The sequence below is a fragment of the Desmodus rotundus genome, chromosome 12, assembly GCF_022682495.2.
Source record: "Desmodus rotundus isolate HL8 chromosome 12, HLdesRot8A.1, whole genome shotgun sequence".
Classification (NCBI taxonomy): Eukaryota; Metazoa; Chordata; class Mammalia; order Chiroptera; family Phyllostomidae; genus Desmodus; species Desmodus rotundus.
The window spans coordinates 44,546,901-44,574,266 of NC_071398.1; the positions used below are offsets into that span (position 1 = coordinate 44,546,901).

At 52.7% G+C, this 27,366-nt stretch overlaps 2 protein-coding genes and 1 long non-coding RNA gene across 17 annotated transcripts in view; 1 reads left to right on the plus strand and 2 right to left on the minus strand.

Annotated features, from left to right (window-relative positions):
• The window catches only part of ODAD1 (outer dynein arm docking complex subunit 1), a 39,184-nt gene extending 14,377 nt beyond the window's left edge, over nt 1-24,807 (plus strand). For 7 of the 11 annotated variants that reach the window (XM_053915420.2, XM_053915419.2, XM_053915422.2 and 4 more), the window contains 11 exons: nt 189-256; nt 4,004-4,191; nt 4,504-4,638; nt 4,874-5,349; nt 5,476-5,644; nt 7,468-7,631; nt 7,742-7,845; nt 8,151-8,226; nt 8,312-9,346; nt 23,901-24,012; nt 24,499-24,807. In XM_053915420.2, the coding sequence (XP_053771395.1) occupies nt 189-256; nt 4,004-4,191; nt 4,504-4,638; nt 4,874-5,349; nt 5,476-5,644; nt 7,468-7,631; nt 7,742-7,845; nt 8,151-8,226; nt 8,312-8,818 (1,887 nt within the window). In that variant the 3' untranslated portion in view covers nt 8,819-9,346; nt 23,901-24,012; nt 24,499-24,807. Of the gene's footprint in view, nt 1-188; nt 257-3,750; nt 3,839-4,003; nt 4,192-4,503; nt 4,639-4,873; nt 5,350-5,475; nt 5,645-7,467; nt 7,632-7,741; nt 7,846-8,150; nt 8,227-8,311; nt 9,362-23,900; nt 24,013-24,498 lie in introns of those variants that run through there. The other 4 variants (XM_045200348.3, XM_053915423.2, XM_053915424.2 and 1 more) reach the window with 4 other exon arrangements.
• Nucleotides 3,305-5,450, minus strand: LOC123480359 (uncharacterized). Of its 4 annotated transcripts, none has more exons than XR_006656315.2 (4): nt 5,386-5,450; nt 4,632-4,713; nt 4,085-4,169; nt 3,305-3,376 (listed from the first exon to the last, which is right to left on the minus strand). It is a non-coding gene; the product is annotated as an uncharacterized lncRNA (long non-coding RNA). The 4 variants fall into 4 exon arrangements; XR_011650701.1 differs by lacking the exon at nt 5,386-5,450 and adding an exon at nt 5,281-5,357; XR_006656316.2 differs by lacking the exon at nt 5,386-5,450 and adding an exon at nt 5,122-5,203.
• On the minus strand, nt 14,071-26,866 carry ZNF114 (zinc finger protein 114). Of its 2 annotated transcripts, XR_006656314.3 has the most exons (5): nt 26,789-26,866; nt 25,514-25,604; nt 19,391-19,517; nt 15,925-17,633; nt 14,071-14,251 (listed from the first exon to the last, which is right to left on the minus strand). XR_006656314.3 is itself a non-coding variant. In XM_045200355.3 (4 exons), the coding sequence occupies exons 2-4, from the start codon at nt 25,514-25,516 to the stop codon at nt 16,585-16,587; spliced, it is 1,179 nt and encodes a 392-aa protein (XP_045056290.1). In that variant the 5' UTR covers nt 25,517-25,604; nt 26,789-26,866; the 3' UTR covers nt 15,693-16,584. The 2 variants fall into 2 exon arrangements, 1 of the variants encoding a protein (XP_045056290.1); XM_045200355.3 differs by lacking the exon at nt 14,071-14,251 and having other exon boundaries at nt 15,693-17,633.
• Between the last annotated feature and the right edge of the window lie 500 nt (nt 26,867-27,366).

Here is a 27,366-nt window from a genome sequence, read left to right on the forward strand (position 1 = left end):
TTCTGTTGACTTTGGGCCTCTCTCAAATCCCTCTGCTGGCGGTGGCTGCTAGTCAGGCAGTTCCAGAGTCACAGGCACCGGAGCTCCACCCGTCCCTGGGGGAGCGGGGTGACAAAGCCCCACGGCTCGGCCCCCACTGCCGCAGCCAGGAGCTGGTGAGAGCGGCCTCTGCTTTGCTCCTCCCGCAGGAGATGCGGCGCCTGCGGCACACGATCAGCGCCCTCATTGTCTCCTCCACCTCCGCCTACACCGTCAGGTAGGGTCCGCCCGGGCATCCGGGGCTGGGGGCCGGTCACCCGGTCCACAGCCTTCCTTCTTTTCTTTAAAATGTAACCATTGTATTGTTTATGCTATTGCAGTTGTCCCAGTTTTTCCCCTTTGCCCCCACTCCCACGGTCAGTCCCCACACCATTGTCCGTGTCCGTCGGTTAGGCAAACGTATTCTTTAACTAATCTCTGCACCGTCTTTCATCCAGTCCCTCTTCCCTCCCACCCCTTACAGCGTCAGTTTGTTCCCTGTGTCCGTGCCTCTGGTTCTGTTTTGCTCATTTATTTTGCTCATTAGATTCCACTTACAAGTGAGAGCATGTGGTGTTTGTCTTTCACCCACCAGTCAGCTTATTTTACTTAGCGTAAATAGTCTCCAGGTCCATCCATGCTGTTGCAAAAGGTAGGAGGCCCTTCTTTTTTACTGCTGAGTAGTATTCCATTGCGTAAATGTACCACAGTTCTTTTACCCACTCATCTACTGCTGGGCGCTTGGGCTGCTTCCAACCATCGGCTATTGTAAATAACGCTGCAATGAACACAGGGGTGCATGTATTCTTTCTGACTGGTGTTTCAGGATTCTTAGGGTATATTCTCATAAGTGGAATTGCTGGGTCAGAAGGCAGTTCCATTTTTAATTTTTTGAGGAAATTCCATACTTTTCCCACAGTGGCTGCTCCAGCCCTACATTCCCACCAACAGAGCGCAAACGGTCGTCCTCACCAGACCCTGTTGTTTGTTGACTTATTGATGACAGCCATTCTGACCAGTGCAAGGTGACACCCCACGGTGGTTTTATTTACATCTCTCTGACGGCTAGTGATGTTGAGCATTTTTCCATGTCTCTGGGCCCTCTGTATGTCCTCCTTGGAGAAGTGTCTATTCAGGTTCTTCGACCATTTTTTTTTTTTTTGGATTGTTTGTCTTCCTGGTGTTGAGTCGTGTAAGTTCTTTATATATTCTGTCCACACCTTTCATACAGCAGCGGTGGGAGGTTCCAAACTCAAGAAATCAACCATCCAAACCTACGTTGTTTTTCATAAGGTGCCCCTTTCTCCCCACTGATTTCCCAGCAACCTTGGGTGTGTGAATTCACCAACCTCTCTGGTCCCAGCCTGCATGTGGGCATGCGGAGACGGTTAAGTGAGTCGGTGCACGCAGCCCACGCAGCATGGGGCCTGGGGCAGGGAAGCATCGGTGAATGAGTGTCATTAGCTTGGCTGACAGGGACAGAGAGTCTCTCTGGCCACCGTCAGATAAAGAGACGTGTGTGGGACGGAGAGCCCGCCGCTCTGCCTGTTGCTCTGTCTCCATCTCTGAGGCTCTCTGGGGCTGACTCGCCCCCTTCCCCCGACCCTGCTCCTCCTGTGCTTCAGCCCTGTTCTCTGGCTCCAAATGGTTCCCTCTGTGCGCGCGGCATCTCATTTCTACCTTGTGACTTCGGCTTGCTCAGGGTTCACGGTTGCTCTTGACCTCCACTCTAGTACAGATCTACCTTAGGGTCTTGGTGATTTCTCAGGATGCCCACGCAACCCCCCCACCCTGTTTGAAAGTGCACGATTCAGTTCTATCTAGATCGAAAACACTGTTGTCGCCCCAAAGGAAACCTGTCCCCACTAAGTCACCCTCTTTTCCTGAAACCACGAGTTCCCTTCCTGTCTCTGTGGATGTACCTGTTCCAGACGGGCTGTCAACGTCGTCATACACCAGGGCGACTGTTTGTGTCTGATTCCTTTCCCCTAACGCAATGCTCCCGAGCTTCGTGTCCGGGGCAGTGTGTATCGGCCCTTCCTGCCATTTTATGGCCGATTCTGCCCTTTCCTCCGTCATGACCCCTTCAGAGCCCCGACTGGGCCTCGCGGCTTCTGCTCACTCACACATAGCTTTGGTTTCGTCCTAGCTTGGCCTTCCCACGCGACCTTTTGTGGCTCCTCCCTCCACATGCGACTAATTTCAGCTCCAGGTCCCATCCTCAGCGTTTCCCAATGAACTTCCTGTGGGAGACACTCTGGCTGGCCCAGAGCATCTTCCCTGCCAGGCCCCACCGGTGATGCCCACTGGCCTGTCGGTGCATCGCCAGGGCCCAGTCCCCGCCAGCACCCCTCACTGGCTGGCAGTGGGCAGCCTGGCTGGGTCAAGGACAGGGCGGTTTCAGCTAGAAGGTGGGCAGGCGCCCTCATTGCCGATGCTTAAGGTCAGATCAGGCAGTGTCACTACTGCTACCTGGGTCAGGTCACGGTGCCCTCTCTGATCCTCCACGAGACAGGGCAATAATCAATAATCGCGGTGTCTATTGTCTACCTCACGGGGAGGGCGAAGAGCGCCCCCTGCAGGGCCTGGATCTCAGGGGGTGACGCCTGCTCTTCCCTACCCCGCAGCTGGTAGGGAGCCCAAGGCAGCGAAAGAGCTGTGAACCCTCTTCCCAGTAGGGCTGCCATCAGAGGCAGGAGGGTTCCCTGGGACTGGGGCAGGTGGGTGCCACGGAAGCTTCCCACCGAGGAGGGCTGACCTGAGCAACCTTCGAGGACTTTGAATAGAGCGGGAAGCTGGTGCTCTGCGTGGAGGCCACCTAAGTCGGCAAAGGTGTGGAGGTGGGAGGGCCAACGGTGCGCAGGCAGGGACCCGAGGAGACTGGCCCGCTGCTCTCCCAGCCCAGTGACCGTCTGACTTTGTCCTGTGACTTGGGAAGGACACTCGGGGCCACTGAAAGCCCAGGAGCTACATTTTTAGTGAGTGAGGCGTCCAGGGCATCCCCAGTTTCCTCACGGGACGCACTCCAATGCTGGTGATGTCCTTCCTCTGCCCATCCAGCATGAGGTCCTGAATGCTCCAAGCCCCTTATATATTTCCAACCACACGACCCGCGACTGCAGCACGATGACCTCATCCCTGGGGCCTCCCCCACATGGTCCGAACACCCTCTCTCGCTGTGCGGTCCTGGCCATCTGGCCTCCCGTTCGCGGGTCACACAGTCAACCCCGCCTCCCAGATGCCCCTGTGCGCTGCTAACCAGGGAAGAGCTTCAGGCTGTACTAAAGAGCCGAATGCATTTATTTGAGCAAAAGGATTACAATCCGGGAGACGCAGGCTCAGGTAGCAACTCAGCTGGCTGTGGAGAGAAGGAAGAAAGGCAGGTTTGTAAAGGCAGCGCCTACAAAGTGTGCTGCTCTCACGCAAAGGAAGGAAGGCTGGCTGGCTCGGGGACGCGCGGAGGAAATGGAGTGCATAAAATCCATGTACCAGCTGCTGTGCCAGGATGTTTATGGCTCCAGGCTGTTTAAAGCTCAGCGTTGAACTGAGTTTAGCAACAGGTTTCGCAGCTTAATAGCAGCTCTGAGAACGGAGACAGGAGACGAGCACCGGCCCCACTTCCCTAACAGCCTCCGCGCTACTTGAAGCGACTCTCTTATTAATGCCTGCTCCGTTTTATCGCGTCTCTTGTCAGCCTGCACCGCAGCAGCGTCCTTTACGTGGCCTAGCACCGCCCCCCAGGCCCCGACTCTTTGCCCCAAAAGTGCATCCTGACCCATCTCTAGCACCCAGAAAGTGTTCTGCCTTTTGTGATCTCATGGTAACCCCATCCCTGGGACCCCAGACTGACCCTGTCCATCCATCCCGCAACCCCAGGTTGAACCCACTACCCCCGGGAAACCCAGGTCGACCCCGCCCATTCCGGAGACCCCAGGCTGGCCCCGGTCCAACCTCCAATGTCCCTGACCCGGCTGGCTTCCCGCAGGGAGGAGGCGAAGACCAAGATGGACATACTGCGGGAGAGGGCAGACAAGGAGGTGGCCCAGAACCAGATGGAGGTGCAGACCTTGCAGCGGCACATCGCGCACCTGGAGCAGCTGCACCGCTTCCTCAAGCTCAAGAACGACGATCGGCCTCCGGATCCGGCCGTCCTGGAGAAGCGCGAGAAACGGGGTGAGGCCCGGGACGCCACTTCCGCACCCCACAGTCCAGGGCCCCCTCGCCCCCGCACCCAGCCCCGGCTCCCCGCCCCGGCTCCCGCCCCCGCCCCGCCCAGGGGCACAGCGCCTGTCTGCAGGTCTGGCGCAGAGCACAGGGCCAGAGAGGCCTGCAGGGGGCGCCGGAGAACGCGGTGGAGAGTAGGGGTAGAGTTTGCGAGGCCTGGCTGCGACCCCGCCCTCCTAGTCTGCGTGCAGAGGGGCCTTGGCTCACTCCAAGAGCTAGTGGCCGCCCTGCACGCGGACCTCACCGCCCCTCTCTCCCCAGCCCGGGAGGTGGCCGAGGGCCTCCGGAAGACATCCCAGGAGAAGCTGGTGTTGCGGTACGAGGACACCCTGAACAAACTCTCCCAGCTGACTGGGGAGAGCGACCCGGACCTGATGGTGGACAAGTACCTGGAGAGTGAGTGCCGGCGCGCCGGGACGGGGGCGCGCGGTGCTCTGTCTCGGCCACCGAGGGCCCTGGCGACTCCCGCACCTGCGCGGGACCAACAGGCTGGCTCTACACGCACCTCTTACCGTGGGCCCGCCTCTGCCCCCTCCCCTCCCCGTCCATCCCCCCTCCCCCACCTCCCCGTGTCCCGTCCCCTTCCTTCTGTTTGTCTCCCTTTTCTCCGCCTCTCTTTGTCCTCTCCGAGTGTCTCTATCTCTGCCTTTTTATTTTTGCTGGATTTCGCTGGGCGTAGCTGTCTCCCTCCTCCCCCATGTCCCCTTCCCCTTTACTCCCTGCTCCCCTATGTCATTCCCCGGCCTGCGAATCACTCTCCGAATCTCCCTCTCCACCAACCCCCACCACCCTGCTTCTTGCTCTTGTCCCTGTTGTTGTCTGTCCCCCGGGTCTCCTGTTCTCTTTGACGACCCACCACCACCATTTCCTCTGCCTCACTTCTGTGTGTCTCCGTCTCCCTGGGTGTTCACTCTCTCTCACTCTGCCTTTCTCTGCCTGTATCTCTCCGGCTCTGCCCTCCTGTGTGTGTCTCTGTCCCCATGTCTCTGGACCCCGCCTTTCCTTTCCCCGCTGTCCCCCCCAGTGGAGGAACGCAACTTTGCTGAGTTCAACTTCATCAACGAGCAGAACTCCGAGCTAGAGCGTGTGCAGGAAGAGATCAAGGAGGTGAGTGAGACCCACCAGTCCCCACATCCCACCCACCCTTTCCCCTCGCCTCTGCGCCCGTCCCCTCCTCGGCCCATCAGACCCCTCTGCCGGAGCTGCACCCAGCGTTCCGCCCCTGCCCCGCAGATGCAGGAGGCCATGGAGAGCATGCGCACCAGCGAGGCCGCCCGGCTGTCGCTGCAAGAGGAGCAGGGGGCGGCCTTGCAGCAGAGAATAGAAGGCGTGCGCTCTGAGGCGGACATCCTGGAGGCCCGCTCCCAGGAGTTTCGGAGGCAGCTGGAGCAGCTCAAGGCCGGTGAGCGCCCGCCCCTCTTCTTCATCTGGGAGGATGTGATGGGCACAGGAGGTTTCCACGAGGGACTTTGCGCACTCCTCTGTCCCTCGCATACCCACCGTCCATCCACCCGTCCAGTATTCATCCACCCATTCATCCAGCCGTCCCACGTCCATCATCCATGCAGTACCCACTCCCCACTCAGCCCTCCAGTGAAGGGCACTGACGAGTCAGGCTGCCCAGGGTTGAACCCAGCTCCCCCTTGGTGGACCGTGGTGTGTGGTTTCCTCTGTCTGAAGCTCTGGAAACGGGGCGCAGTGCCTACTTCATAGGGTGGCCACGAGGAGTGGGATGACAGATGGCAAGCCACAGGGTGGAGAGAGACAGCAAGGCGGCGGCGGCGATGGGAGCAAGCAGGAACGCCACCTCATGGCGCACAGGAGGGGTGCAGTTATTGGCAGACCCGCCACTCCCGGCGTCGAGCTGCTGTGCCAAGGCCCCTGCTGGGTGCAGCGGACCTGGTGGGCGCGCCTGGGCTGGGAGGAGCCTGAGACACCGGCTGCTGGTAACGCAGGGGCTGGGATGGAGCGGCCGGGGGCCTTCAAAGCAGGAGTGGGCCGTGACTTGGTGTGGTGGGTGGGACTGTAATTTTGGGAGCCCAGGGCAGAAAAAAATTATGGGGCCCCTTGTTAAAACGTGTGTCAAGAATCTCAAGGAGGCAACAGCAGAACTCAAACCAAATGCAGGGCCCTCCTGAGCACCAGGCCCTGCGCCGCTTCCCGGCGGCACACGCATGGCAGCGGCTCTCCTGGGGTGCTGAGGGAGGCTTCCTGGGAGCAGTGATGCTTGATGCTGCCCCTGAGGGCTGAGCATTTACCCGAAAAGCTGCGGAGGGGCTGCTCCCAGCAGGCGGGCCGAGGCCAGGAGGGGCCTTCATGGGGCCTTCACGGGGCCAGGTTCTCTATGCAGAGCTGGGAATGCAGGTGCGGGTGGGGCTGCAAGAAGGCCGGAACCTGAAAGGACACCAGGCTGAGGCACTTCCTGGAGGTGCTGGGGAGCCACGGGAGGGTTGTGGGCAGGACAGGGTGGTGGGCAGGGAGGTCAGGGGGCGCCGGACGGCAGGGAGAAGCGGAGGCGTGAGACTGACGGGCTGTAGGGGACAAGGGGCGAGGTGCACCAGGTCTGGCCTGGTGCGAGTGAGGCCCCTCCCTGAGGGGCAGTGGGGTTGGGGTGACCCAGAGCTCAGTGTGGGTGGCCTGGGGGGTGTTCTGGGAGGGACCCCGGGAGGAAATTGTACATATGAGCCTGGCGCTAGGGGGGAGGAGGCACAGGGTCGGCCAGTGGGCTTGTCCGTCGTAGGGTTGGGTGCAGGTTCTCCACAAGGTTGCAGCGCCTGCTTATCACATGAACAGCAACTTAACTAACAAAGGTAAGCGGGTCCTGCCCAGGCCAGTTGTGTGAGTTGGTCATGGCAGTGACCCGTGGCTCAACCAAGGATGCGATTCATACAGCCACGTGCACCTGGAGCCCCGCGTTACAGAAAGCCTGTGTTTCGCTGGGGGAGAGCCTGAGCTTTGGAGTCCGGTGGGAGGCGGGCGCTTCTGGAGCAGCTGCAGGAGGAAGGCTCTCAGGGGAGGTGCCTTTAGGCTTCCCTTGGCTGCCCGTCTCCGTTGGTTTCAAGCCCCTCGCCAGGCGCACAGCGACGCTCCCCCCACTGCCTGGCTGTCTGCTCCTGGGGACTTCCTCAAACCTCGCTCACCATCTCCGTTCGTGGGGACTCGCGGGGAGGAGAGGGCTGGCACCCAGCGGGCTCCAGGTCCGTGACAGCCTGTCCCCCACCGTAGGTATCCAGCAGCTCTTCACCAGGGCCCACTGCGACAGCACCGTCATCGATGACCTCCTGGGGGTAAAGACCCGCATGCGGGACCGCGACATAAGCCTCTTCCTGGGCCTCATCGAGAAGCGCCTGGTGGAGCTCCTCACGGTGCAGGCCTTCCTGGACGCACAGGTGGGGTCGCAGGGGGTGCACAGGGGACAGGGAGCCCCCCAGCCTTGGAGTCCGGTGCCACGGGGACTGGCCCGAGCTAACCGAGCTAACCGCGGGCTCTTGCCCTCCAGGGCTACAGCACCTCCAACCTGGTGAACGCTGCCCTCCTGGTGCTGGGCCAGAGCCCCGAGGACCTGCCGAAGAAGGTGGCCCCGCCTCAGATCCCAGACAATCTGTGAGGCACAGGGCGAGGGGGAGGTGGGAGGGGATGGGGACTCCCTGCGGCACAGGGGACAACTGGGATGCAGGGTTTTAGGGGGTCTCTTGGGTCCAGAGCGCGGGTGTGGCTCTGGGTGGGGGGAGGGGAAGATGGGGCGGGTGCTTTGGGGAAACAAATAGGGGGTCCTGGGGATGGTGTGGGATGGTGGCCCTGGGTACTCCAGAGGCACACACGCTGCGGGCCTCGGGGTGTGGTGATGGGAGCCATCAGCCCTTCGTGGGTGGAGGGTGTAGTTCCTCCCTGACTTTCCCCTACTTTAGGGAGGATCCCCCAGGCTTTGAGGCCAAAGACTATCCTATGAGCAAGGAGGAGTTGCTGAGCCACGTGAAGAAGGCGGTGAGGATGGCAGCCTGCTGTGGGTGGGGGTGGGAGGCCACAGGGCCTCCAAACTCCTTTGGGGCCTAACTGGCTTCCCCGGCAGCTGGAGGCGCGGCAGCTGGAGGCCCGGGAGCAGCACCTGAAGGAGCTGGGGGAAGCGGTGAAGAAGGTGGACAGCAGCCAGGGCGTGGCTCTCTCTGGCACCCAGAAGGCCAGCTCAGGCACACTGCTGGTGACCAGCAAGGGCCCTACTATCCCCGGGTCCGCCTTCAGCAATAGGACTAGCGGCATCCTGGCGTCCAGCGGAGGCCGTGCCACCAGCTCCAATGTTGGCCACGTCACGTTTGGTGACCCCAGCTCCAGTGCAGGCCAAGAGACTGTGCCCGACTCCACCAGTGCCAGCCCGGTCTCAACTGGGGGCCGCGTGACCTTCAGACCCCTCAGCCCGAGCAGCTACCTGGGGTCCACTGGGTACCTGGAGTCCAGCAGAGGCCCCGAAAGCTTTGGAGGTGTGCAGAGCAGAGGTGCCACGTCGGAATCAAGCACTGGCCCCACCTCCAGCACCGACCCAGGCTCCACCTCGAGCAAAGACTCGCCAAGCAATGGCTAGGGCGCCCAGCACCGCCCCCAGCACCGCGCCTTCTCCCGCAGGGCCCGCTGGCATGTCTCTGCCCACCCCTTCCCTGATTTTCCCTGTGTCTCTGTCGTTCTCTCCCAGTTCCAGGCTTCATGTCTCTTTGCCCCCCCAGCTGTCTCCGCCTCCCCTTCATGTGACCCGGTGTCTGTTTCCGTGGGCTCTTCGTCATCCTGTCTCTGTCTCCTGGTCTCGCTCTCTGTTCCACAGCCTCCCTCCTCTTTCGGCCTTCCCACCCCTGCTCCATTTCCCACTCAATATCTCTCATCCATCCACCCATCTCTGCTCCATCTCTGGTTCTCCCCCACCTCCTGTTTCTGCCTCCCCATTTCCAATCTCTTCTCCTCCACTGCATCTCTTTGGCTCTCCTGGCATCTCATGTCCCTGTCTCAGTAGCTCCTCATTCCTTGTCCCACCCCCAGAGAGAACCCCCAGTACTGACTGTGGGGGAAGAATTGGGACAGAGATTGGGGTCAGCATGAGCTGTGACCATACGAAATAAAGGTGAGAGCCCAACTTTTCCCCCAGTCCAGTGACAAGTGTCTATGTCAGAGAGGATTCAAGAGGCATGGCTGTTTCCCTACCTCCATGGCCCAGGGGGACATTTATGGCCTTGTTCATTCATTCATTCATCCTTTCATTTTTGTTGACACCTCCCCACTTCAGGCTCTCCTGAGAACTGGGTGCTGTATCAGTCAGGATGGGCTGGGTTGTGCTGCAGTAACAAACAACCCCAGGATCTCAGTGGCCTAATGCAACAAAGGTTTATTACTTGCTCCTGCTATTGGTCTGTTGTAGGTCAGCTGAGGGCTAGGCTCCACCCACCCTTTGTCCCAGGCAGAGGGAGCAGCACCTGTCTGGAGGGTTGCCAGTCTGTTGCTGGGAAACAGAAAATGGCAAAGCTGCGATGACTTTGAAATCTCCTACCTGGATATGATACATATCACTTCTCATGTTTATTGATTTGAGCAGGTCATATGACCACGTCTCATTTCCAATGCGGGTGGGAAGTGCAATCTGGAAGGAGAGGGGGAAAGGAATATGTGTGGACGAGCCTAATGCCTGCCACAGGGTCCCAGAGGTAAGGCAGACTGTCCCCTTCCTGCTGCGGGGGTGGTGGGAGGTTTGGGAGTGAGAGGGCCTTGAACGCCACTGCCACGGAGGACTCCCTCCTGCCATTGTCAGATGCCCCGTCAAAATGTAATGCAACCAAACCCAGACAGTCCACTGTCTGTCTTCCTAACCCGGGGAGGTGATTCTCCAGGTGTCATTCTCCTAAAATGAGTTAATAATGTCCCTGCCTCAGAGTTTTTTTTTTCTTTAAGTGTAAAAAGAATTGGCGCATGTAAAGGCTTAGAATGGGCACGTACTAAATGTTCACAACTGTCTGTGATTATGATGGTCACGAAGATGAAAATTAATGTAGTGTTTTTCCCTTCATTTATTTTTTAAAGCTTTTATGTATTTATTTTTAGAGAGGGGAAGGGAAGGGAAGGAGAAAGAGAGGGAGAGAAACATCAATGTGTGGTTGCCTCTCACACACCCCCTACTGGGGACCTGGCCTGCAACCCAGGCATGTGTCCTGACTGGGAATCGAACTGGCAACCCTTTGGTTTGCAGGCTGGCACTCAATCCACTGAGCCACATCAGCCATGACATGTCCTTTCTGTTCTGAAGATCCCGTCTTGCTCTCCCTTCACCTGCCCCTGCAGCCCGGTGAGGCTAACCCAGTGGTCTGCAGGTAAATGTGTAACAACTGGCCCTTCAGGAAAAAAAAAAAAAAAATCCTAATGTGCAGTGTGCACCCATTTCTGTGGTGTAAATATTACCATCTCAGATTCACTTTGTTCCATAGGAAGACTTGCATTTTTAAACCTGGGCTCTGGAATGTCAGTAATTCTCATACACAATGTAAGAAACAGCTGATGTGCACAGCTCAACCTCGTTGGCAAAAATGGAGAAAAGACTGAGTTAAATTATACTTAGGAGCAGTGAAATTTGGAGTACTTAGCAGTTTCTCCAGGAGGGAGGGAGAAACTGGTGCTACTACATACAAGCTGTGTGGCCTTGGATGAGTGTCTTCCCCTCTCTGAGCTCAGTTCCTCACCTGTAAATCAGAGAAGGCAGTGAGTGAATCCCTGGAGAAATATCACTGGGGGCCTGGTGTGGGTAGCAAACCTTTCTCCATCGTAATTTGTCAGCCAGGATGACCTCGGACAGTGGCAAACGCTATCCTACCTTCTCAGGGGCGATTCAGAGAGTCCGGAAATCAGTTTAAGGGGATCTAATCAGCATTTAAAAATAGAAGTAGAGGAGAATAAAAAGCATTATGCGGGACAGGGTGGCTTTTCACGAAACTATGTTGTCCATGTTAAATGATTTCTTACCCTGTATCAGAAAAGTTCAGAGGCCACTGGTCCACCGCTCCCAGCTTCAAACACTGATTTCCATCTCACCGACTGACCGTGAACCACGGATAGCAACTCCTTGGTCCTAAAGCAAACATTTCGGGTGTCCTGGCCATGCTGTCTCCAGGCGGCGCCCATGTCCCCCGTAAACGGGCTCTGCGGCGTCCTAGGCGGTGGTTTCCTTCTGGTCCTGCGTCGTCCCGAGGATCTCATTTACTGGGACTAGAAGCCTTGACCCTGACCACGAATATAGTCCCGGAGCAAAGCGCAGGGAGGAGGGCTCTGGTCGCAGGGATGTGGCCATCCTGAGATCCATTCAAACCTTCCTCACTCCACCTGTTCTTTAAAAGTCTCCGTGTACCAAAGTCCCCGCTCCCAGAGCCCAGGTCCGGTGGGGAGGACAGACAAGACCCCAAATCCATGACCTCGTCAGTACTGGGAGGCCTCCCGTCTGGTGTGGGGCAGGACAGACCGCGGTGGAGTGACCTCCGGCCCCTGGCTGGCTGTGTGACCTTGGGCAGCCTGCTCGGCTTCTCTGTGCCTGTTTCCTCTGCTATAAAATGGGAACAACAGCACCTACTTCATAGGGCTGTCGTGAGCACTAAATAAGTTAATATTTATAAAGCATTTTGAAGGGGCCTGGCATATGTTTGTGAAACCAATTGTTAAAAACTCATTTTATAGCTGTAGGAACTGAGGACCAAGGGCATGGGGGCATGGGGGAGGAAAACACAGGGGAAGGGATGGGGGGCGGGGTGAGGAAGCCAGGGCCAACCTGGAGAGTTCTCTTCTCCGAGGGGTGGGTCCTTTGTCCCCCAAAGCTGAACTTAGCAGAGTTTTTGGGCGCCACGCAGCTAGCTGTGGGCAGCCAGGAGAACCCTGTGGCTCTTCTTTCTCTCCTTCCTTCCTCCTTTCCTTCCTTCTCAGGTTCCTTAAAGTGTAATTTACACTCTGTAAAGTCCTCCCATTGTCGGTTGCCTCCTGGACGCACCCTCACCGGGGATCGAACCCACAATCTTTTGGTGTATGGTGGAAGCTCCAACTCACACAGCCACCCATCCAGGGCTTAATAACTTTTCATAAATTGAACGGAGTTGTACAGTTATCACCACAGTCCATGATCCCCCACAATCCCCCTCTCGAGGGCTTGCAATCAATTCGCTATCCCCCCCCTCCAATCCCATGCACCCGCTGATCTGCTCTCTGTGTCTACTGATTTGCTTTTTCTGGGAATTCTGTATAAATGGAACCCTACATTTATACAACCCTATTTTGTCTAAAACTCTCTTGGGCTGCTCATACAAAAGCAGTTGCAGCGGCAATGTTTACAATACCTATGGTGGGGCACTCCAAGGTCCCTTTAAAAATACCCCACAGGGCCGTGATGAAGAAGAGCCGCTCTTTTCACTGCAGCCCAGCTGGGTTAATCTTCCTCTGAATGAAGCAAGACATACAGAAATATTCCGTGCGATACCGTATGTGGTATCCAAATGAGCCAAAATAGAAAACATGATATCTGGAGATTGATGCACAGGGGGTGAGCATAAAGATGAGCCGGGGAGTGAATCACCTAAAATGGAAGGCAGTGGCTTCCTCTTGGGGGTCGGGGGCACCAGATATGATTGCCTGACGTTTCGTGACCAGCTGCGTAGGGACCTGGGTGTGGCATTCATTCACCTTACTGACTTTTAACTGTGTGTATATTTTCATACACGTTCGGGCAGCCACATTTCCCAAAACCACAGCAAAGGAAACCATCAACAAAACGGACAGACAACCCATGGAATGGGAGAACACGTTCCCCAATGAAACATCTGAGAAGGGGTTAATACCCCAAATTCATAAAGAACTTACACAACTCAACACCAACCCCCCCCCCCAACAATCCAATTAAAAATTGGGCAAAGGACCTGAATAGACACTTCTCCAAAGAGGATGCACAGAGAGCCCACAGACATATGAAAAGATGCTCAGTGTCACTCGTGATCAGAGAAAGGCAAATTAAAACCACAAGGAGATGTCATCTCACACCTGTCAGAATAAATATCACCAATCCATCAACAAACAACAAGTGCCGGCAAAGATGTGGAGAAAGGGGAACCCTAGCACGCTGTTGGTGGGAAAGCAGGCTGGTGCAGCCCCTGTGGAAAGCAGCATGGAATTCTCACAAAAAATTAAAATGGAACTGCCTTTTGACCCAGCAATTCCACTTCTGGGAATACAGCTGAAGAAATCCCAAACTCGAATATGAAAGGATATAAGCACCCCTATGTTCACTGCAGCACTAGTTACAATCGCCAAGATATGGAAGCAGCCCAAGTGCCCATCAGTAGATGAGTGGATAAAAAAGCTGTGGTACATTTACACAATGAAATACTACTCGGCCGTAAAAAAGAAGGAACTCCTACCTTTTGGGACAGCATGGATGGGCCTTGAGGTGATTGTGCTAAGAGAAATAATCTAGTCAGAGAAATACAAATACCATATGATTTTACTCATATGTGGAATCTAACGAACAAAATAAACAAAATAGCAACAGACTCATAGATACTGAGAACAGACTGAGAGCTGTCAGAGGGGAGGAAGGTGTGGGGCGCTGGGTGAAACAGGCGAGGGGATTAAGCAAAAACAAACAACTGACTCACAGACATCCCACAGCCTGCTGATTACCAGAGGGGAAGGAGGGTGGGGGAGGAAGGGGAGGGTAAAGGGGGGGGTAAATGGTGATGGAGAGACTTGACTTTGGGTGGTGAACGCACAAGACTGTATACAACCGATGCATGAGAGAATTATACACTTGAAACCTATATATTTTTATTAACCAGTGCCACCCCAATAAATTCAATAAAAATTTTTTAAAAATGAAAATAAAAAATCAGGATAGAGAGCACGCTGCCTTCCCATCTCCCCATCTTCCGCATGAGGAAGCAGATGCAGCGAGGTCAAGGCTTCTTTCGTTCTTCCGTTGGACCAGGCCTGTGGGCCAAATCGGGCCTGTGAGCTAAGAAGAGTTTTTTATTTTTAAATGATTGGGAAAAAGTAATCCAAAGGTTATCTCATGATATGTGACAAAAAGGAGATGTTGAGAGCATTTTTTGTGCAGGGTTGTGGTCAGCAATAAACGAGGATATACGTAAAGACTTGTTCAGGGTGGTCTTGCCTTGTTTGTTTTTATTTATGGCAGGATGTATGGAATCTCTTTTGCAGCTTCAATTTTTAAAAGCAATTCTTAAAAAAAAAATCTCAAAAAAAAAAAAAAAGGAACGAATGAACAAATGTCCTCAGGTGAGAAAAAAAAGTCAGTGCCAGTAGAGAAGATGGTTTAGACAGACCAGAAGGAACCCACCAGCAATAAAGAAAATGCGACGCCTATGCATCTAACAACATTGTCTCCAAACACATTAAACAAGAATGGACAAAACAACAAGACTTCGATGACCCACTTTTATAGCGGGATTTTGTTATAAACTTGCTCGCTAAAGGAGGAGTCCAACATTTCGTTAATGAGATTGCAAAACACTCAAGAAGCTTAACCATTCAGACACGTGCTGAACCCTCAGCCCACCCAATGCCAAAGAAATACACAGTATTTGAAAACGCACAAGGAGCAATTTAAAAAAAACTGTCTATACACTAGGTTGATCACTTAGCATTTAATTGAGTGATAAAAAGTCTCCCTTAAAATGCTGCTTAATCCAACTAGTTAGGGATTTGCTTCAGGTAATAAGTCTAAAAAAATAGAGTCTATTGCAGCCATGGACACCCACAAATATGCCATTGGGGAATGAAAATTTTGCGTTTTGAGGGTTGTGTTATAGGGACCGTGACCTTCACCCAACTATCCCAACATCGCTGTGCTAATGCAGGGAGTGCCGCCCAATGTGCAGAGAGCAACAGGGAGAGAGAACACAGGGAACTTGTGTAAGAGAAACCGAGTGGTGAGCCCTGGCTGGTGTGGCTCAGTGGATTGAGCGCCGGCCTGCAAACCAACGGATTGCCGGTTCAATTCCCAGTCAGGGCACATGCCTGGGTTGCGGGCCAGGTCCCCAGTAGGGGGTGCACGAGAGGCAACCACACATTGCTATTTCTCTCCCTCTCTTTCTCCTTCTCTTCCCCTCTGTCTAAAAATAAATAAAATCTTTGAAAACTAAAAACATTAAACACGGATAACTTTGGAACAATAAATCTATGTAATCTTAGTAAAGAAGGGATATGATTGGGCAATTGTGAGAATCAGCCACAGGAGGCCAAAATGAAGGTCAGGACAAGTGAATGAAGGTCAGGACAAGTGCCGCCTATCAGCACCATAAAGACCACGCACGCTGACCATAACGCAGTCACATCGTGACCAGTAATAACTATGACAACAAACTGAAGAAAGGGGCCCTGTAGAGCACGTTCAGCACAAACCTAAGTCAAACGTGTTTCCAACAGGGAGCCACGCTCACCGCTGGCGAGACCACTCATATGTAAGTGATTGTAACGAAGCCACTACACATCATGTCATGTGGCAGAGCTGAGAGGGTACAGAGAGGGATACTCATCGTTGTATAGAATTTTATTAGAAAAGAAAAAGTGGGCCATAGTGAACTTTGGTTTCCACTGAAGGACGACACGCCTATGGCAGCAAGCATAAGTAACACTCGCGGTGTTTCTCTGCGCCCGTGCACTCACCTGCAGCCCGAAAGCGAAGGGCAGGAATCGAAGGCCTGCTCTTGTCCATGCGAGCCTCCTCCTCAGGTGTGGTCTCAGGTGGAACTCATGAAAGGAGTGGTGGAAGAGGTCTCCCCACATTCCTCACTTATGTCTCTGCCGTGAGTTCCTGATAGGGACTCTTGAATTTGAGACAACATCAAAGGCTTTCCATATGCCTCGGATTCATGAGCTTTCTGTCCAGTGTAAGAAGAAATGTCTCCTCAGGATGAACAAAGATGAACAGCTTCCACAGATCTTCTCTTCACAAGGCTTTCTCGCTGGTGTGACTTTTTCCATTTCTGTTAAGATACAGGCGTTCAGGGAAGACTTTTCCTGTACGAAACTGCTTGAGCTCCCTTCCAATATGGCCTCTTTATGCACTCAGTATTTTGAGAATAAAGCTTCCTTTGAGTTTCTTTTATTCTAGGGGGCTCTCAGCTATGTTTCTTTAAAAAAAGATTTTATTTATTTTTAGAGAGGGGACAGGAGGGAGAAAAACATCCATGTGTGGTTGCCTCTCACACGCCCCCTACTGGGGACGTGGCCCACAACCCAGGCATGTGTCGTGACTGGGAATCAAACTGGCAACCCTTTAGTCTGCGGCCTGTGCTCAATCTACTGAGCTACACCAGCCAGGGCTTAGCTATGCTTCTTTAGATGGCTTTTAAGTCCTGAATGAACACTGAAGCCTCTTCCACAGACCTTACAGAGATAGGGCCTCTCTCCAGTGTGAATCCTCACATGTTTGGTGAGGTCTGAGGCCTTCCGGAAGGCCTTCCCACACTCCTTACATTTATGGGACTTCTCCGCCATGTGCCTTGCGAAATGTTTGTTGAGGTGTAAGGAGTATCGAAAGGCTTTCCCGCACGCCTCACACTCATAGGGTTTCTCTCCAGTGTGGATTTTCATGTGCTGCATAAGGAAGGAGTGGTAAGCAAAGGTTCTCCTACAGTCTTCACACTTGTAGTTTTTCTCTCTGGTCCTGGTACTCCCGTGGGACTCAGACACTGCCACGTGGGCAAAGGCCTTCCCACTTTGATGGTTCTCATTATTTGTCTCTGCTGTGTAAGACGGCATCCGCACACCACGGAGCGAGCAGCTTCGAAAGCTGTTTTCGAACACGTTCGACACGGACGTTTTCTCTCTGACGTGAGTCTCGGGTGTCGCGAGGGCGAACACTTTCCCGGATGGATCCCAATGAAGGACCTCAGCACCCACGCGCATTTTATCGTGAAGACGAAGCCCGGGGTTCTGGGTGTCCACCCGCATGTTTGATTTTGCCTCTGTTGGAGTTCGCTCAATGGGAGCTGATGGGTCGTTCTGCCACAATCCTCTTCCATCCTTGCTCTTTTCAGACGTTGTGGGGTTACCCAGTAAGACACAATTTGGCTTCAAAATATTGGGGGGGCTGTATTTTCTTGTGGAGTCTCCCTGGGAAGGCAGGAGCTTGGAGCTCGGGATGCGCACAGTCTCGAGCCAGGGGCTGGCCCTTCTCTCAGGCAGCTGCGCATGCTTCCCTTTCTGCCCCCTCTGCTCGTGTGGCTCCTGTGTTTGGGGGCATTCCCAGTCTCCTCCTAGGGCAGCGTTGTTGCTCGTGGGACACACTCCGTTGGCTGCATGGAGTGTCTCTGAAGCGAGAACGTGCTGCTGAGAGATAGAGGCTTTGGTTTTACGTTGAATCGCCCCATCTGAAACAAAGCATCACAGAAGCCAAGTTCATCAATGAAAGTCAAAGTGAGCTGGAGAGGATAAAATAGGTGAATGCCCACATGGGCTTCTTTTCAAATGTTTGCGCGGATACAGGAGAGGGGCAAGTGTGAAAGCAAAGAAAGCGAGAGAAAGCTAGCAGAGAGTCTGTAGGAACCTGGGCTAGGTCAGCAGTGTGGCTATGGTTAGGGACCGTGGTTCAGCATGGGCAGCAGGCTGCTGGGAGACAGTTTGCAGCACTGGATGGTGTGGCTCAGTGGGTTGCCATCGTCCTGAGAAGCAAAGGGTCACCTGTTCAAATCCCAGGCAGGGCACATGCCTGGGTTGTGGGCCAGAGTCTGTGTTGGGGGCCTGGGAGAGGCAACTGATCATTGTTTCTCTCCCTCTGTTTCTCCCTCCCTTCCCTTCTCTCTATAAATAAATAAATAAATACTTAAAAAAAAGAAGAGGAGAACGGAGCTCGCTCCATCATGTGAGGACACAGTGAGGTGGCCATCTGCCAACCAGGCAGCCAAGCTCTTGGGAGCCAAGCCCGCCAGCACCTTGACCTTGGGACTTCCCAGCCTTCCGAGTGTGAGCAACAAACGTCCACGGCCTAATGCCCGGTCTGTGCTGTTCTGTCCCATCAGCATGAAAGGAGCGGGAGAGAGCTCACGTGTGATTTTTAAGTTGAAGGGGGACAGGTTTTCCTTTGGGAACAACAGAAGCTCTGAGAAGATGAACGAGAAGTAAACTTTCTAGGTGCCCACTGAAGCCCACATAGACAAGCCTCAGCTTTCCTCACGGATGAAATAGATTTCTTTAAAAAGAAATTGAGGTGAAATTCACACCATGTAAAAGTGCCCATTTTCAAGTGTACAGTTTGGTGGCATTACGTACATCCTTATGTTGTACCACCATCAGCTCCATTTAGTTCCAGCACGTTTTCATCCCCCTCCCCGGAAAGGAAACCCCTAGCCGTTAAGCAGTCCCTCCCCCTCCCCCTCCAGGCAATTACTCCTCTGCTTCCTGATGGGTTTACCTATTCTATTCTGAATAGGCTGACCTATGCCTATTCATGTCAACGGAATGGCTACATGCCCTCTTGTGTCCGGCTTCTTTCATTCCACAACATAATGCTTTCAGGGTCAGCCACGCTGTCACATGCACCCCAAAGTCATTCCCTTTCATGGGTGAAGAACAAGCCACGGTTTGGACCGAGCACATTTGGATTCTCCGTGCTTCTGCTGATGGACATCTGGGTTCCGCACACCTTCTGGCTATTGGGAACGGCACTGCTCTGAACCCCTGCTCCTGGATGTTTGCACCCCGTTTTTGCACCCCATTTTCAATTCCTTTGGGTCTATACTGCGGAGTGGAATTGCCCTTTGGTTCAGAGGCTGGTGCTCAATCCACTGAGCCACACCAGCCAGGGCTGTATTTCACTCTTTGAGGAACCTCCACCATGCTTTCCACAGTGGATGCGGGGAATCTCCACTTTTCTCAGGAAAGCACTAAAATGCCGTGCCCTGCATTCACCCGTTAAAGGATCCCGCAGAGGCTATTACTCACGAGGTGAATAAAATGTAATGGAACAAACAGGGAAACCCTACGCCTACCACAGTAGCAGCCCTATCTCTGGAACCTAACAAGCCCGGTCCCATTGCTCAGCAGCCTCACAAACACAGGGGGCAGGGTCTGACTCCCCTCCATCCCGTCCCCAGTCCCAACAGAGATCGCAGGAAGGGGCACCCTTCACCTATGCAAGCCAGGTTCCGGAAGTTCTCCAGCATCACGTCTCGGTAGAGATCCCTCTGCTCGAGGTCCAGCAGGCTCCACTCCTCCTTGGTGAAGTTTAATGTCACATCCCTGAAGGTCACTGGGTCCTAAAATTAAACACCTGGCTCACTGGGGCACTTTGAGGAGGAGAATTGCGTCCCCTCCCAAAGACAACTTGAAATCCTAACCCCCAGCACCTTGCATGGGGCCTGATTTGTTGTAGATGCGAAGGAGCGAAGATGAGGTCGTACTGGAGTAGGGTGGGCTCCAGAGAAGAGGAAATGTGGTCACCAGAAGAAAGCACGTCACACAATGACAGTGGAAGTGGTGATGGGAGGAAAGCAGAGGACAGGCGGTCGCAAGTTGTATGGAAAATTGTCCTACCTCTAACCTGAAGGCAAATTAGGCACAATCTACCAGAGTTTTATATACATTTACCCCTTGATCTAGCATTTGTACTCCTAGGATGAGGTCACCAAAATGCCCTGCCCAAAAAGCCAGGTGACAGATACATATATTTATTTATTTAAGGTGATTTCTGACAGCCAATGAGTGAAAACCACCTCAAATATTCAATAACAGGGATTGCTTAAAAATTTATGCTGCAGCCCTGGCTGGAGGGGCTCAGTGGATTGAGCACCAGCCTGCGAACCAAAAAGGTCGCAGGTCTGATTCCCAGTACAGGCCTGGGTTGTGGGCCAGGTCCCCAGTAGGGGGCCCACGGGAGGCGGCCACACACTGATGTTTCTCTCCCGCTCTTTCTCCCTCTTTTCCCCTCTGTCTAAAGTAAATAAAGCCTTTAAAAAAAGAAAAGAAAAGGAAGCAGACCTCTCTCCAGGTGGCTTCACTGCTAAATGTAGTATTGCCGTTCTTCTTACAAATATTTCATATTCACTGCAGGATCAGGCAAAGGGATTATGTTAATGTTAGGAAGCAAGCTTTTTAGTCCAAGAAGGATTCACATATAAAGTAAAAAAAGGTTTTTAAAAGTCAGCTTCATGGAAGGTTATCAGCATGAGCATGCGGCCAGTCTATGCAAGGAAAACTGTTTAGGGGGAGCATTTGAGTCTCGCTCTTCTGGCAAGTCACCGGTTTGGCTCAAGTGAACTCTTAATTTTTTTTTTTTTTAAATTAGGAGGATGAATAAGCAGGAGGCAAAGAGAAACGGCTGACCCAGGAGCAGGAAATATGAAATGGGAGTCTGAGGTATCTTGTAGTGCCAGAAGGCTGAGACACCACCCTAGACTATGTTAAGAGGACGTAAATGTTCTGACTGGTGTGACTCAGTGGGTTAGGCAACTCTCTGTGGACTGAAAGTTTGCTGGTTCGATTCCCAGTCAGGGCACATACCTGGGCCAGGCCCAGGTCTCCGGGTGGGGACATGCAAGAGGCAACCAACTGATGTTTCTCTCCATCTCTTTCTCCTTCCCTACCCCTCTCTACAAATAAATAAATTTTAAAAAGAGAGAGAAGATGTAGAGGCCAAGGCCAAAGCCTTCGAATGGCCCAGTTTCAAATATCCTGAGACACAAAATCTCAGTTGATTGAATACAACCAATACTAAAAGCACATGAACTCAGACTGATACCCAGAAAGGGAGCCAGAAGGGGAACAAAGTACCATTTCTCACCCCTGGAGGCAGCTTAGTCCTTACTCGGAAACTCAGTCAATAAAGAAACCTGCCAGAACTCCAGGTAAAAACCTAGAAGAAATGATTGCACTGAAAAGCCAGCATTTTGCAACCCAAATGAAATAACTTATCCAGAAACAAAAATTCATCAATGTTTTACATAATGGTGAGAGCCACTCTGCAATTGGTTGCCTCTCTCACGCCCCCAATTGGGGACCTGGCCCACAACCCAGGCATGTGCCCTACTGGGAATCGAACTAGCTACCTTTTGGTTCACAGGCCGGCGCTCACTCCACTGAGCCACACCAGCCAGGGGTCCATAGGTCTATTTTCATGCACACACAGATCCACAGCTGGGACCGCCTGTCAAGGTCACGGACAAAAGGGAGGCCAGTTCCAGCGAAACTATGAAACCTGAAAGAGAAACATCACTCATGCAGCACGTGAGCACCCTGGTTGAGAGAAATCTAACTCTAAAAGATATTTGTGGTAGAAATGTGAAATTTGAACTCCGACTAGGTGGGTTATGGGTTTTTTTTTTGTTTTTTGTTTTTAAACCCACGCAAATGGCTGATTCCTTAACCTGAGGACCCATGTGTTGATTATATTATTTTAAAGTTTGACTTGAAGAAAATAAAAAATAGGAAATTTTGACTTGTCTAAGTTTAGTGTATTTTTGTCTTTATAAGATTTCTCATCACATATTAAGCAAACTTGGTTTAAAACTTCATTAAATTTAGCCCCGGCCGGGTGGCTCAGGGGGTTGGAGCGTCGCCTCCGTATGCCAGAAGCTTGCAGGTTAGACCCCCGGCCAGGGCTCACACCTAGGTTGTGGGTCCAGTCCCTGGTCAGGGCACGTAGGGGATGCAACTGATTGATGTTTGTCTCTCTCTCTCTCAAATCAATAAAACATATCCTGATGCGAGGATTTAAAAAAAAATCAGAACAAAACAACAAAAGAAGTTTCTTGTTTACTCTGCCATGTAATCTCACAGCCAATCCCCTCTTTCCAAAGCTCAGAAATGCAAAAGAGCTTTCTCAACACTAACGCTAAATTATGGAAAGTGTCAAATGCGCAACAGAGCGAGGGAAATAAGAGTGAGGCCTGGTGCACCATTCACCCGGCTTCCACACACGGTCTGTCTCCCATGTCTCACAGACGGCCTGTCATTTCATTCTTAAACGCTGCTGTTGTCAATTGCTGCAGCACGAGGAGCCTTTGAAAAATGCAATCACCACTTTTCACACTGAGCAAGGCCGGCAGTCTGCTTTTATAGAATGAAATATCTAGTCCATTTCCAAAACCAGACCCACATGGGTATTTGATCAGTTGAGCCTTTTAAAATCTATGACGACCCCTTGTGTTTGCTGTAGAGGAGTGAACAGGGAGCTCACTTTCATGAAGTAAAGGCATCTTGAGAAGATACGCAAGGATCTATAAAAACCGTTACTTCCAGGTGGCCAGGAGCTGTGAGCAGGGTGTGCTAAGGCAGGATGGACGATTTTGAGGTTTGCCCTAATCATCTCCAGTTTTAAACACATTGATCTACTACATATTCAAAAAAATAGCCCTGGCTGGTGTGGCTCGGTGGATTGAGTGCCAGCCTTCGAACTTAAGGTCGCCGGTTTGATTCTCAGTCAGGGCACATGCCTGGGTTGCGGGCCAGGTCCCCAGTTGGGGAGCATGTGGGAAGCAACTGATCGATGTTTCTCTCACACATTGCTGCTTCTCTCTCTCTTTCTCCCTCCCTTCCTCTCTCTAAAAATAAATAAAATCTTTAAAAAAGAATACTGTGGCGCTCAGTTATCAAATGCTTGAGGACAAAAGTAGAATTATGGGGGGAGAACATGGATTTTCCCAACATGTCAGGTGGAAACCTCAGACTCAGAGGCCATGGGCTGCAAAGTCAGAGAGGTTTTTTTCTTCTTCTCTCTACTATTTTAACTCACGGAGGAAACCTGTTCTCTAAAAGTCATAGCCTACTCTATGGTAAACGGAGGCAGTCTGGCTTCCTCACCCAGATGCCTGGGCAACTGGGGGAAACAGTTTCCCATAGCCTTGAGACTGGGTCCGATAAACTGTTCCCACAGCCTTGAACGGGCTCGCATGCGTAGAATGAAGTTCTGTTGCATATCTGTTGGCACCCTGCCGGCTTTGTCCATATTTTATTTTATTTTATTTTAATATTTTGTATCTTTTTAAAAAAGATTTTATTTATTTATTTTTAGAGAGAGGGGAAGAGAGAGAGAAGGAAACATCAATGTGGGGTTGCCTCTCACATGCTTCCTACTAGGGACCTGGCCCACAATCCAGGCATGTGCCCTGACTGGGAATTGAACCAGCGACTCTTTGGTTCAGAGGCTGGCGCTCAATCCACTGAGCCACGCTAGCCAGGGCTGTATTTTAATATATAAGGGAGTTGAGACTTTCCTCTGAGAGAAAGGGGTCAGGTGACATGCAGGGGGGGCACGCAGCTTGCAGCACTCGTGGATCGCCCACCCTTCAGTGAGGGTATGTCAAGCATTCCCAACAGCTCCATCTGTGAACCTGTGCGGCCTTGAAGGGTCGCAACAGCCTCCCTAAAACGTGGCTGCTTGACATCATATCAGTAAGAAAGGACCTTGCCGCTCCTGCCTGGGGCATCTAAGTCACTGATACAGAAGCAGAGTGTCAGATAAGGGGTTAGGATGGCAGCCACATCCAGCATGAGTTGGTGGTTTCCAAGGAAACAGACAACTGGGGATGATAAACCCTTCGAAATCGGCCCAGCCTGAGCCTATCTAGGCAGCAGCCTCACTGAAATTTACGCTGTCCCCCAACCCTGTAAAGAATGACCCGCACCCTTCCTCTCTCTGGCAGGCTCCTCGGGGGTGCAGGAGTGTCCTCTGCTCACAACAAACCGATACAGCTGGGTTAGCCCGGGACAACGGGGAACAAAGGAAAAAGGCGTCAGAATGCCGGAGCAGCTGAGGTCAGCAGGGAGAGGGAGAAGACACATGCAGATGACTCCCCTGCCATCCTCCTTCAACTTGTCCTTTTAAAAACTCCCCATCCGGTGGTGGGGGGGGGATGGGGGGTGGTTTTCCGTTCACCAAAGGGAAGAATGTGCCCATCAGGCTGTGGAAGAAAGAGGGCCACGTACTAAACCTGACCAGCTCAGGGCAACCAGCACGGTGGCCTTACAAACTCGGAGACCTGAAGTTACCACGTTCTGTCCTGGGCCAGCATTTTGCCCTACCGGTGGTCAGTTTTTACCTTAACCGGGACTGTATGTTGCGTGTCTGTGCATCTAACACCACACAGCTTCACAATGTCCTATTTCCTTCTTCCGGACCCCTGAAAGCGCAGGCCCCGCACCAGGGGGAGGCTGACCAGGGACTCAAGTGTTGGAAAATTTCAGTTTCGGGGAATAGCTAATAAGCTTGGTAATCCATGCATGTAAAAACTATTGTTCCAGGAACTGAAGGTGTGCCGTGCCCCGACTCCAGGAGACCAGAAGCAGTTCCACCTTTGTGCCTCAGGAGGGACTGCAAGCCATCAGGATGGAATCTGAGCCTTTGAACCCAAGGGTGAGACGCCCGGGGCACAGACGGAAGAACGCTGCAGCTTTTATCTGGTCAACTTTTCCCTAAATTCCAAACCCCTTACCTACACTTTTCTTTTCCTTATAAAAAGGGTCATTTAAAATGGAATTGAAGACGGCCCGTTGGCGTACAAACCCACCATCTTCTCAGATCGCTGGCCGTCTGAATAAAGTGCCCGTAAAGACTCAGTCCCTGTCTCTGCTTATTGGGTCTGGCAGGTGACAGGCGGCAAGAACGCGGGCTTTCCCGGGTTCAAGCCACACCCCCTCATTGCTACAGTTGTCGTGCTGTTGGTTGGCTGATCTTATCTTGCACGCGCCCAGGAAAAGATGTGTCTATCATTTCACTTTTTATTCAGTCCCAGAGGTTTCCCCACTTCGCTTCCTCCCGCCTCCCTAATCTGTCACCAGGGGATTTCTTGGAGTCTCCTCTTTTTGACTGTAATATATAAAATAAGGGGCAAAACTGCCATTCTCCGGAGCATTATCTCAGCTCGTTGAGGTTTTGCTTCCTGGCAACTGTTGTCAGTTTGGCTCAGATAAACCCTACAGATCCGAATGTTTCTTACCTTGACCGGACCAAACTCAAACCGCAAAGCCCTCTGTCTGAAGCCCCCATCCCTCAGCCTTTCTGACTGCCTGGAATTCCCCAGCGCACCCCAATGCAACCGACTCCGACACTTGAACACTCTTATGGATTCAACGTCCCCCAAGGTCGGGGCGTTTTGCAAGGTTGCAGCCAACCCCGCCCCCAATTCAGAAAGCAACAGGTGGGCGGCTCCGGGCTTCCCCTCCCCACCGCTGCGGAGAATGACCTTGGCAGACAGCTGCTCGCAGCCCCCGGAACCCGCCCCGGGCGTGGGCAACACCCTAGCGGGCGCACGCTCACCATTTCAGCGGTACCAGCTTCGGGCGCAGCGCACGCAGCAGCTCATTCCAGGTGCGAGAGAGCTGCAGAGAGGCGGACGACAGCGCTGGGGCTGTACAAAGAATAATCCAGTAAACCGATTAAAAAAAAAAAATCTCCCCCTCCCCAGGAAGGATCCAGGGCAGAGGGGCGCTCTGCCCAGACATTCCGTATCCGCTTCCAGGGTCCCTCATCAAAGCGGACGTGTCAAGGAGTTCACGGGAGGAGGAGCAGACGCCGGGATCCGCACCCCTGCCGTCCCGCAGGACAGGGCCCCTCGGAGCGCAGGGTCCGACCTGGTCTGGGGCACGTTTGCGTCTCCCTGGGCGCCCCTGATGCTGGGGGGCGCCGGACATTCCAGCGCCTGGCTGGCCTCCCAGCCTGGGACCCTCGCTGTCTCCTCCGCCAGCCGCACGTTCACAGGCTTGGAACCTGCCCAGGTACACTCTGGATTTGTCCTCCCAGAACTTTCGGTGTTCATATTCTAAATGCCCGGTGGGCATAGTTCCTTCTCCAGGGGCTTTATTTCATGAACCCCCAGCGCAGTCCCTTAGCAGCTGAGCTCCTCGAACTTTATCAGGGACAACAGAAGTGCTGGGGGCACCTTGACGCCCCTTGCTTGGCTCTGATATCAAAACAATTTTAGTCTTAAAACTTTACACAAAGAAATTACACTCCCTCCCTACATGCCCATAGCCTCCTCCTTTACCAACATCACTCATCAAAATGCTGTTTTTTTTTTTGTTTTTTTTTTTTTAAACCAGAGATGAACTTATATTGATACATCATAACCACCCAAAGTCCATAGTTTCCCTTAGGGTTTACTCTCAGTGTTGTGTCTTCTATGGGTTTGGACAAATGCATAGTAACATATACATCATTATAATATCATACTCCCTAAACACTCTCTGGGCTCTGCCTGTTCATATTCCAAACTAAAACTCTGTGTTCTTTAACTCCTGCCTCCCTATGTCCTTCCCACGCGCCTCAGCCCCTGGCTACCTCCACTTTTCATTGACTATTCTTCATATCTCATAGAAGTGCAATCATACAATCTTAGTTCTCTCGTGTCTGGCTTATTTCACCTATCAACCGATGGTCATTGGCACCCCTGCAACTGCAACAAGAACCCCCAATTTCAGTGCAGTGTAAACAGCTCAATAATGAAACAGCTCAGTTGTGAAACGGCTCCTCCGCAAGGTGTCTCTCAGGCTCTCAGGCGAGGCGCTTGTCCTGTGCCACTCCAGGCCACCCTACCTGCTCTGCTCCACTCTGGCCAGCTCCTGCCAGATGGTCCCCCTGAGACAGGCAGTCTCCAGTCTCTGGTGGAATGAGAAACTGGCCTATCTGAGAGCTGACTTATATAGCTAGAAGTCTCTGCCTCTGGTCCTTGATTGGTTTGCTCTCATGCAAATGAGGACTTCAAATCCTCACCATTTAACTGGTCCAAAAAGCACTGTCCTGTTTGGTCAGAGTGGAGCTGCTCTCATTGGTTAGTGGGCATGCTAATGAAGATACACCTGCACAGGCCTGATTGGACAGAGGAAGTCTTCGTCCTTTGGCTGAAATACAGTTCTGGGAACTCCTTTTTAAGGGTTGGTTTAGGGCGGGAGCACAGTGCAGGCCAGCAGTTTATTTTGTGTGTTTTTTTAAATTTTTTAATATATTTTATTGATTTTGCTATTACAGTTGTCCCATTTCCCCTTCTTTATTCTCCTCCACCCTGCACACCCCCTCCCACCCACATTTCCCCCCTTTAGTTCATGTCCATGGGCCATACATAGAAGTTCTTTGGCTTCTACATTTCTGTACTATTCTTACCCTCCCCCTGTCTA

Excerpts from the sequence above, each read along its gene's own strand:
- ZNF114 (XM_045200355.3), bottom strand. Across the intron at positions 17,634-19,390 it reads CCGGAACCTGGCTTGCATAG|ATGGGGCGATTCAACGTAAA; the intron begins GTGAAGGGTGCC and ends GCTTTGTTTCAG.